General features: G+C 37.7%; 1 protein-coding gene across 1 annotated transcript; it reads right to left on the bottom strand.

Moving 5' to 3' along the window:
• Positions 1–207: 207 nt before the first annotated feature.
• LOC127854790 (sulfate transporter-like) lies at positions 208–10,577 on the bottom strand. The gene is made up of 3 exons (XM_052389838.1): positions 10,426–10,577; positions 884–2,259; positions 208–722 (listed from the first exon to the last, which is right to left on the bottom strand). The coding sequence occupies exons 1-3, from the start codon at positions 10,575–10,577 to the stop codon at positions 208–210; spliced, it is 2,043 nt and encodes a 680-aa protein (XP_052245798.1).
• Between the last annotated feature and the right edge of the window lie 1,680 nt (positions 10,578–12,257).

The following is a 12,257-nucleotide window of genomic DNA, read 5'->3' as shown; positions in this document are numbered from 1 at the left end:
TTCATCGTGCATTTCAACGATATGGTGCACATGGTGTGGCCGATACCGTTTCCCTTCAACAATTTTCCTAGCCTGTTCCACGGCGTCTGGGAGGTCAATGAAAACGTGTTCCCTCGGTAACCCGTCGTACGCGTCCGACACTTCCAGCATCCGCAGCATGTACTTAGAGCACCTCGCAAGGTAGACCTCGATATTAACACACTTCAGCTAAAATATGACCAGCTTCAGCATGTCCAGACCGGTACCGTCCATAAAATTAAACGGTATGCAATCTATAATAAGGATCTTCGTGCTGAACTGGTCGGAATCATCATCCGAAGCATCATCGTCTCCGTGGTCTGCGCTACCATTTTTTAGTTTCTGTGTTTCTCCATCAATTTTGACTTCTTCTTCTTTGTCATCGGCATTCATAACAGTTAACGCAATGTTTGTTTGTTCCGATTCAGGGTCTTCCTCTGTGTCATCGTCATAATTGTCCGTGTCTTGCTCAATTATCTTGTATATGTTCTTCCGGAACTGTTCGGCCGTGGCGAAGTACAGCGAAGCCTCCATACGTACAATCTTGATCCTCGGCAGCTCGTGGATGGATCCACATAGCTTCGAGTCCATGTAAAGATCCTCTGAGTCAGACTTGCCAAGGATGGAAACCCAGCCTCGTTGGCTCTGATTTACCACCGACAGCAGGGACACGAGCACGCCCAGTGCGAGCCCGTACGGAATGTCTATAAAAATACACGCAATGGCTGCGAATATCCAGATGGTAAAATCATTTTTATTAACTTTCCAGAGTTTTGGCAGGCAAGTTACCTGTTTGAGCAAATCTTTCATAGCGACCATTATCATTGATGCCAACACAGCTTTCGGACAGGATTCGAAAACTGACCAAAGTAAAATACCAAAGCAAGCATTATGACGAACGTGGATACACCGTTCATGGTTGTTTTTGCTCCCATAGCGGACAGCAAAGAGGCTCTTGGTGGCGCCACGCTGGCAGGAAGAATGGACAAAAAAGCGGGAAGGATGTTACACATTCCGTATGCATTCAGCTCAATGTTCTCGTTGATTTCGTATCCGTTCCGTCTGGCGAGAATTTTGACAACCGAGATGTTCAAGAAGAAGGTGACCAGAGCTATTTGCAGAGCGTATAGCAGCAATGGGCCGACCGGAAACATGGCCGGCATAATAGGCGCATGAAAACCAAGTTCAACAACACCTATCGATTTCACGTCAAATTTGGAAGGCAGCTGTGCAAAATAAGAAATAATTGTTACCACCACAAGTAAAATGAAGTCAATTGGAATAGGAATTCTTAATTTGAATTTTTCGTTGATACCTATTTTGACAGCAATCAAAATTGTAACGCATATGAGGGAGACCAATAGATCCGGAACGTGCACAGATGAAACGTGTGCAAATACATTATAGTACAACTTCACCAGTTTTCCAAGGCCCTCGCTTGGTGGCAGTTTCAAGCCGAAAGCTAACGCTATCTGGCTACTGAATATGTGCACGGCTACTCCCGTCGTGAAACCGCTCATAAACGACCGTGACAAGTATGTCACCAAGAAGCCCATGCGGAAAATAGCCATCAAGAAGAACATTATGCCAATGTACAATGTTGCTCCGGAGACAAGCGCAATCCTTTGATCCATGTACCCTTTAGAAGACTCTATGCTAAAAGTGTAGGAAGCTGCGGTTGCGTTCATGCCTTTGTACGTTTCAGACGAATTGTTCACAACAAGATGCACATCGGGTATTCCGCCTTCCGAGGCGGCAAGCATGCTAGCCTTTAGGCTTGGCTCAAGAAGCATGTCACCAATCATAATAGACACTATGGCGTTGGTGCCAATGGAAGTGTGAGGCGAGGATCCAAACATCATGTAGATCAGCACGGGCAAAATGGTGGAGACCATTCCAAGCCCAGGCGGTAGCCCAGCCATAATGGCATACGCAAGGCCTTGCGGAAAGTGCAGACCCGTCGCAGCCAAGCCGGCTACTAAATCTGCAGAAGCATTCTTTTTAAACACCTTGTTCTTCAAAAACTCAATGATGGGCACTCGTTTATATATTACATCCAATGCACGAGCGATGTGACCTTTTTGCACGGGTTTGTTTCGCGCTTTTCTAAACGCCTTTGGCACTGGCATGTATTTGCGGTCTGCTTCCGGGACGGAGGCGAACCAACGCTTGAGCATGTGTGGCCTGGGTTCCGACGACCGTTGCTCCTGATTTGCCTGTAGCTTGTCCATCTCCACTGGTCTGGAATAAAAGAAGATATTAGCTATGAATTAGATGGAAATAAATTAGCGATTGTGCTTGAGTAACATAAATACAAAAAATAGTCTGCCGAGTTTAAATTACTCCTTGAAGTTTATTAGATTTTGGCTTTTTTTAGTTATGCATGCATGCATTGTTCTCATCACTGTGCTCTATAAAGATACGAGGAGATCAGCGTTCTTTGAAGTCGTTAGGATTGTAAATATAGATCAATATAAATTGTATACGAAAATGTAGTCATAGTGCGGAAAGTAGTTGTAAAATCGTTTTGAATGAAATTTTCATAAATAACTCTTTACGAATTCGCATACTCGCTAACGTGGTTGTCTTTAAATAAAATTCTCGTTGAAGTAGGCAATATTTGAAGGCGCGATCACATCCCATTTGATGCACGGTGATGTTGTTTCAATAAATGAGTACTGAAAAAAGTTAAATATCTATTGTCGTTTGATTATGTAAGATGGAAAATTCATAATTATTTATTCAAGAATTCTCAAGCATAATGACTTTCTTTTGTAATGCAGAAACCGTACCGCATAGCAGTTTAAACGCCTAGATACAAGAGATTCCACGTAAATATGATTTTAGCCTTTATAAGTACGCTCGCAAAGATACGTACGTTCGCAAAGATCTAAACTCGTGCTATTTTATATTATTTAGAAACCTATAGAAAATAGTCTTATTTGTGTCCATGCTGTTGTCGCTACGGTACCCTGGGGGACCCTGATTAACGGACGGTCAACCCCCACCCCAGCAGGTGGTTAACAATGACATGACAGATGTGTTAATTAAACATAAAGATCTAAATCCGTGCTGTTGTTATGTTATTCAGAACGCCGAAACATAGAAAACATGCTGATTTGGGTCAATCCGTCGTTGTCGGCACGGTATCCCGGGGACCTTGATGAAAGGACAGTCATCCCTCATACCACCAGGCATTGTTCACAATGACCTAATAGCTATGCTAATTAAAAGATTGGATAGCATGGATCGCAAACTTGCTCAGCGAGATTTCTTTCAAACAACTGTAAATAGGTTAAATTGCCGCATGCAAAAAAAACGTGTACACACAACGTTTCGTAATTGGGTTCTAAACGTCAAACCCTATAGAACTACTGTTACATTGTATACAAAATCTGGTAGATTTTAATTGTACATAGAGAGATACTTATTGTGATCAAATACTTGTAAAAGATTCGTTCGGTCAAACGAGAAAAGTTTATGTTTAATACCATTTTAATGAACAGTTGAATAACATAAATGTAAACAATTCTCGTACAAACTGGTCCTCACGGGTTCGCCTTATACTTCAATCGTGTGGTCATATTTAATAATGATATAGCCGAACTCGGTTAAAATAGAAACATTCATCCCAAAGCTTAGAATCAGACTTCGCGATATCTATATTAAACTTTGGCGGTCAGGACAAGAAGACTCAATGTCTCTTGGTGTATATAGATGAGTAAAACTCAATTTTGACAAATCAGCATAAATAAGCAAGTTGGGTAAACAACAATTCAAAAAATGTATTGGCCAAATAACATGTATCATCCCACAAATAACATATTGAAATCGGTCGACAGAATAATGTGCCAAGATAAGATAGAAAACGCACTACCTGCAATCTTAATAATACTGAAAACGAGTTTCATTTTGTTCTTAAGTGTCCCATATACATCCATATTCGGAGAGAATATATTTCAAATTATTTATAAAACTATACGAATATGCGTAAATATATACGTTTGTTACAAAGCGGAAATAAAACTTCTTTAAAAAAGAGTTGGCAACATAGTGCCATAAAGCCTTCCAACTAAGAGACACGTTAATGTCTACTGTTGAAGATTATCAATTTGGTCACTTATATAGTACTCTGATTGTTCACGTCATGTTGAATGTTCAGTATGTGTTTAAAATGTTTTGGTATTTTTTTTAAATATTGAATGAATTGTATGTTTTGTTACTAAAGTAAATGTGTCGCACGTGTTGTCTAAAGCGTACGATACTATTTCATTTCCTACGAGCAAATATACCCATCCAGATCCACTATATTTTGTTCCATATAGACGGTCGATGTTGGGGTATGATTCAATTAAATTGTCTAGTGTATATTAATGTAGATATTACCATGAGAAGTTCAAGATTGCTCTCTAAATAAAAAAAATAATATTAACTATAGAACCATATACCTATAGTTAAACAATAGTTTCGTTTACATATCGGTGGTCAACTAAAGGATAATACTTAAACAATACTTAACTACAATTAAGTGTAAAGTAGATGGAGGTATTATTTTATTTTTTAAAAAAACTTAAATATTATCAGCATTTTAAATCCTATATTTCTTATTTTACTACGAATAATAATAACATACAAGTATTAAGTTTGATATATACGATTATGGGCATTCCATATGACTCCACATTTATGGGTTGTTTATTTAAAAAAAAAATATCAAAGTTTTGAATGTATAAAACATATCTTATATATGAAGTTTGAAATAATTGTATTTTCACTAATGAAAAATGGTGCAGAATAATGCAATACGTGTTGCAATCATTGAACTACGTATGACATTATGTGGTCACTGATTAATAACACTCTCTAAAACACGAAAACGCAATTATTTCTTATATTGAAAATTGATCTTGACCAGGGCTCAGTGAACCAGGAAGCAACTAGTCCGAGTCCATGGACAGGGACGGCATGATACTTATTGACAGGTTCATCCACTTGTAAAAAGCCGTTTTAAAAGGACGTTTTAAAATGGGCCCTTTTGAAAATCTGAGGCAAGCCGGCGACAAGTTACTTGACTTGCACAAGATAATCCATGAACTCGTGGCATTTTAACGAATCTTTGGTTTTCGCATTATGTACTACAAACACGTGGCACCAATATGCGTTCATTATTTCAGCAATTTATCAACGTGATTTTCATTACAGACGGATTTATACATTTACATAAAGATACCACAAATATGTAGCCGATAGCGTTAGTACAAATAAATACGTTAAAAGTGATATTTACATACAGTATTCTGCCATTTTAAATTTTTACTATCAATAATTTTAACACGTGTTCAATACGGAATCCGGATAGTGCCAAGTAGATTGTTGCGTGTCGACCTTCGAGGTCGACGCACGACATTTAAGCGACGCACGATATGACACTCGACATTTAAAGTCGACATGCGACAATCAAGATTTGAGTGTCGCATATCGCACTGGATTTTAGAAGAACAAAATACTGCAGATAATCTTGACTTCACACGGCATATTTCTGTTAACTATTGTGAAACTGACAATTCTGGTGTCAAAATATTGAACTTGAATTTTATGACAGTTTACATTAATTTCTTTCATGATAAAGATAATAATTTTATCATTGCGATGCTTAAAATACACCATTCCCATGGTTGCGAGGAACGGCTATGCGGCCTAAAATGTAATGGAGTGTGTCCCCATTCCAGTGTCAATCGACGACTAGATAGGCTACCCGTGCCAGAAAAGTGAGCCGATCAAGAGGCTTCACGTGCCAGAACGAAAGCGAAAGTAGACATTTTTTAAGTAAATTTTATGAAAATTACTATATAGCGTACATTGAACGTAAGGATTTGTTGATCATAAAGATGATATAAATGACACTAGATATTTGACATATTAGGGAAAAGCTATGTTAAAAAGTCATCAAAGTGGCATGTATGCACGATTGTTCCACCAACCTCGTAATCATTCCATCTTCGATAGAGGTTGTGATAAGTGTTTGGACTTGCGGACTTGCGGAATACTGTAAACATTTAGCTGGATATATGCTTCAACTCATGGACCTCCTCTTAATATAACAATCCGCTTAACAAATGCACGGCCGTTTACTAAGTCAGAAAATAACAGACCGCATTTTAGAAGCACGGCTGCAAACTGACTGCGGACAAACCGCTTTAGAGAAGCATGACAGTGATTTACCTCGAATCATAAATACACATACAAATCATATGATACAAATATGTAAAAATTCTTATGATTGACCAGTAGTATTTAATGCGCTGGCAATAAGTATAGCAGTTTCCAACAAATCCTTCACTTACGATGATTGCATTTCTAACGTGAAATTATTCAGCTGAAATGCAAGATTAAAACATAATAGAAACTCACATTGCACAAAATAATTGGATAAAACGATGTGTACATCGGTAACATTTTGTTTTCGGAGCTGTTGTTTTCCTTTTGACAAGCATACATGACAATATGAAGAGCATCGCTCTGTGAAAACGGGCTTAATGCATGCAGTCCGCATCGGCTAATCATGGACGAAACTTTCCGCGTACACTGACTGTATTTTTCGTGTAAAGAAAGTCTCGTATTAGAAAAAATCGAATTACGGAAAGTGTCGTCCGTAATTAGCAAGTGCGGTCTGCACAGGCTAATAAGGGAACGCATTAAACCCTGTGTTCCCAGAGCGAAACTCATATGTAAACATCATATTGCATTCTATGATGACACTAAATCAAACACTGTTTCTTTACAAATTGTATGCCACCCTTAAGAATCAACAGTTTAAAAAAATGACTTTTTGGTTTGGTTTTGATTTGTTGACATTTAAACTTTGTTATATTTATTGTAATATTTTCAAAATACATATAGATAAATGTTCTTTAAATTGTACACCTCTAAACATACGTTCCCGAATTTTAATTGATTGATTCATGACAAATTATACTAGTAGTGAAACAGTGCTAAAACTCGCTTAATTTTGGCAAATGCTAGTTTAAAAACTAAAAAAAAACTTATCAGCACAAACAATTTTTGTAAGTCCCGTTAGATTAAATGCGCTTTTGCCGGCATATGATATAAAATATTAATCAAAATTAAAGTAATTGATTGTGAATTATAAACAACACAATAAAATCACGAAGATTTGTTTATACTCTATTACTTTTCTGGTGATTAAAGAGGAATCGCGTCCTTGAATAATCGGAGATCTTCTTTTTTCTACTAAATGTTTTTTGGATCAAATTTCAAACTCAATAGTAAGCAGGTGTCTGTTGATAAACCTAAGTTTACAGCAAAAACACAACTCAAGAAGATGTGTTGATAAAGAGTTTATGTCTTGGTGATTAAAAGACGAATCGCCACCGTGAAAAGTTAAAGGTCTTCTTTTTACATAAATTTTACTGCTGATCGAATTTTAACGTAAAGAATCAGCTGGTTGCTTATTAACCTAGTTGTAATGTCCCTCAATATTTCTTCATACATGTACAGGTATCTCAAAGATATTTTCTTTTAAAAGCTTGAAAAGTTTTGGAACTTAAGAACAGCGTGGGAGAATTAATTCCTATGTTTATGTTTTTGTATATTAAACGTGCACTAACCTGCTTAATATTAAGTGTTCCCTCGATTGCAACGTTATTACGAATATCGAATACTAATAATGTACGTTTAATGTTCATTACATGGTGCCGATTCGTTTAATGAAACAAAGAAATAAACAGCGATACTACATGTATATGAGGTTTCACAGATGAGCACACTCTGTATGTTGCATATATATGGGATACCAAAGGGGTCGAAACTTTAACTTCTGCTCGAGCAGAAAAAATGCTGCTCGAGCAGCATTTAAATGCTGCTCGACCAGCAAAATGCTGCTCGAGCTGCAAATTTACTGCTCGACCAGCATTTTTTCTGCTCCAGCAGAAAAATCCTGCTCGACCAGCATTTATTTTTAGATTATGGCATTAGCCAATCAGAACTCTTGTTATATTTGCCACATGGTGCGAAACTGGTTTGTTTGGAAAAAATGGCTGCCGCCATGATGTTTTTTTTTTGACATCTTCTGCAAGTTTATGTGACGACCTGTTTAAAGTTTAACAGCGACACTCGGTAAGTGCTTTATATTTTGTCTGCAAACTAGTCGATTAAAAAATTGTTGCCATTCGCTTAATAAGAAAATCGACCATAAATGTCTAACGGCTGTTAAAACTTTTTCGAAAATCACGACGATGACAGATAAGAATTGCCCAATGGGTGCGCAAGTGTAGGTTCTCTGTTTCTCTCGCGAGTCTTCTGTTACGGTCCTGTGGACATAAACTATTGGATAAAATTTACGAAATAATAGCCGGATTATCTCTTAACTGATGAGTGAATCGGGAGTCTTACTTCGACACGGTCGTTAGGTTGTGGTTTTCTTTTCGAAATCCGTAATACAAACTTTTAGAAATCGTTGATGTGGAAATGTTCTTAAGTTCTAGAGATAATTGTTTAGAAGCTTTTGACACTGCGCATCCCATTAGAACAAGTACTTAAATATACAATTTACTAAAATGCTGCATGCATGTTGTAATTGCGCTAAATATTTCTAGATTCAAATTTGTACACCTCCAATCAATTTATGTGAGCGTATATGATTGTGACTACAATACGCAAATCGATTAAGTACGGAATCCGGATAGAGCAATCTATAATCTCGCACATCTTTTATCAAGGGCGAAACACGACGCACGAAGCGATACTCGATATTTAAAAATTAGAATGCGACAGTCGCCCTTTTATATGCGATATCTCGCCATTTGAACACGACCGTCGCCCTTTTATATGCGACATATCGCATATAAAAGGGCGACTTTCGCGTTCTAAAAGGGCGAGATATTGCATATAAAAGGGCGACGGTCGCGTTCATAAAGGGCGACGGTCGCGTTCGTAAAGTGCGATGGTCGTGTTCAAAGGGCGAGATATCGCATATAAAAGGGCGACTGTCGCATTCTAATTGTTTGAAAACGCTACAGTCGACATGCGATATTATTACAGCGATATTTGAACAGTACAAATATCTCGTGTTGCCACTGTCGCGCAAAATATCGAGTATCGCTTCGTGCGTCGAGTGTCGCGGTCTGATATCTTTCATCAAGGGCGACACACGATACACGATATTTTGCGCGACAGTCGCGGCAACGCAATATATTTTGCCCGACAGTCGCGGCGACGCACGATATATTTTACACGATATATCGCCTTTTGGGCTACCTACACAATGGCGATTTTTCGTGTTAAATATATCGTGCGCCGCCGCGACTGTCGCGCAAAATATCGTGATCGCCGCAACTGTCGCGCAAAATATCGTGTATCGTGTGTCGCCCTTGATTAAAGATATCAGACGATATCAGAAGATATTTAGTTTTGCTCTCCTCTTTTTTCTATCTCGTGGCCACGAGTTAGCTATGTCGTGGCCACGAGATATAAAAAAAGAGGAGTGCTTTTTCTATTTCGTGATCTCGAGATCCCGACTTAGCTAACTCGTGGCCACGAGATAGAAACAAAAAGAGTGCAGTTTAAAAAAAGAGGAGTGGATGTCACCTCTATGCCACCGTAGTAATTCACTTTGTATTTATCCGTTTAAAACGCATGCATGTATTTGTGCTAAAAATATATGTCCAATCCATGTTCAAAATCAAATGTCTGCGTTCAAAAGAAAGCACCTGCTCGTTCTCATTGCGGTGGTTTGTTCAAAGTTATTCCTTATCATTAACAAACGAATGGGTGATAAGCAGACAACGACTATATTCACCACTGGAACGCGATGAAAACAGCCATGACAATAAATTACATCATGTATAAAAAAAAAGGTCCCAAAATGAATTAATTGCCTAAGATATATCATTTGAAACAACTGCTGACCTCAGCTTTCTGTTGGCATTGTTTGGATTTAAATGAACAAGACTTGACTTTGTCGGGGGAAGGGGATGCACAACTTAAAGGCTTTCATGATTCATGTGAATGATAATTTAGAACTATTCAGTCATGCATTTAATTAATATGAACATTCCATCGAAATGTATTATGAACATTGCCGGAATGGATGTCATGACATTCTCGAATTAGAATAGAAGACAGGTCTTTTCCGATACGACCTATTAAGTGGCTGAGTTTCCGATGTAAGTAAACTTGAGAAATAAATCAAATATATTGTATAGTGTTGTATACACGGGAGTTGATCATTTACACCAGGACTTGATCAGAAATTACCGATTTTAAGTGTACTCATTTTTTATAAGAGTTTGTGATCGAGTAAAATTAACTTACGCTTAATAAGAACCAGGCTGGAGGATACATAAACCTATTCGAATACTGGCACCTGATAATGCATAAAATATGCACCTGATGTAGCAAAATGAACTCTTTAGGAAACCACTGCCGGGAACCTGAATGGTGCCAATAGGCAACATATTGTCACTGCCCAGAACCTGAATGGAGCCTTTAGAAAACACATTGTCACTGCCAGGAACCTGAATGGTGCCTATAGGAAACATATTGTTATAAGGGCAGAAGTACTCGACCAGCGATGAATAAACCACTGCTAGGAACCTGAATGGTGCCTATAGGTAACAGATCGTCATAAGGGCAGTAGTAGTTCACCAGCGATAAAGAAACCACTGCCCGGAACCTTAATGGTGCCTATAGGAAACATATTGCCATAAGGGCAGTAGAAGTCGACCGGCTTAACCATCTTGGTGTGGATATAGACAACCTCCTCCTTTTTTGCTTCAAGGCTTCCACAGGCTCAAAACTTTATTTAGCTACATTTGCCTTGCTATGGCAAAATTCTTTTATTTTTGGTCGTTTCAAATTTTAATTAAGAAAAAAGTTATAGCCAAATAGATTTTTTTTCTTGAGCCAAATAGGCCAATTTGTAGCCATTGTCTCATTTGGCGAAAGGCAGAGTAAGCCTAGAGTAAGCTTGTGCTCAGTTGTTGTTTATATCAAGGTAATCACTGCTCATTTGTTCCTCATAAACACCTCGTATCATCTGATCTTGAAATAGGCATCCCCATTTTGCAGGTGTATTTATGTATGCATCAGATTATGATATGGTGTATGTGCATTACATTCTAACTCTATCATTTTGTTTCCATCATTGGGGTAAAATATCGTGCAGTTGAAATGATTGTAGAAGGGAAATATTTATTTCACCTTTTTGTTGTGTATTACTGTGTGTGTAGTCAGGGACCTATACAAACACAGGGATAAGACACTATTGAACCGAAGAACAAGCTAACGCGTTGTTGCGTGTTTGTATAGGTCCCTGGTGTAGTGTGTGTTGTACATAAATGCCAATATTCAATATTTTCTTTTCAGACATGTGTATGACATACAGGTATTGTGCCATATTTGAAGATGCTAAAGACAACAGCAAACAACGGTATTATACTTTAAACTGCCTTTTCAAGTTAAATGACCATATGTGCACACTTCAGGTTATCTTTTTTATTATAATAATCGGACAGGTGACGTTATAAGCAGGACAATTCTTACGTCAATTCATAAGGTATATGCCATCTAATTATCAAGGTATATACTATCTAAATTATAAACTGCATATGGACAACGCCGGTTTTTCGTCAATCCAATGTTTTTTTTTCGGCGTGCCGTTTGACGTCACTTTTGACCTTAGATGACCTCTAGTCATGATAGCTCCGAAATGAATAATCCCGAATTTTGCATTGGCTATTACTAGTAATACAAAAATCACCGTAAACATTAGTAGTCTGGTTCCCATACTAAAACATTTGATGCATACAATATCAATTGAACTGAAATATGAATAGATTGTAAATTACATGTAAATTACAATAAATTAAAACTGTCATGATACAAAACATCCTCTCAACATTACATCGAAACGTTTCCTTTTAGTTTACGAAGCAGTACAGCATTAATCACATGTCTGTACAATTACAAGAATCTAGCCAAAGAAACTTCAGCACACAGTTTATATAGTATTGACATACCTGTACGCTGAAGCGAACCCCGTATCGAAAGTCAACCAGAGTCGTAACATATTTATGTCACGGTATAAATCAAAGAAAGCTCATTTTCTTGGATACATTTCTACATGTATTGGTGAATGAATATAAATTACTGCATCGGGAAATATTTTTGGGTTCAAATGTTTCAAATGCATCTTACAATAGATGAAAATAACTCCCATC

The sequence above is a fragment of the Dreissena polymorpha genome, chromosome 13 (assembly GCF_020536995.1).
Source record: "Dreissena polymorpha isolate Duluth1 chromosome 13, UMN_Dpol_1.0, whole genome shotgun sequence".
Classification (NCBI taxonomy): domain Eukaryota; kingdom Metazoa; phylum Mollusca; class Bivalvia; order Myida; family Dreissenidae; genus Dreissena; species Dreissena polymorpha.
Note: the sequence above shows the minus strand (reverse complement) of the source record. Positions and strands in the feature narration are given on the sequence as shown.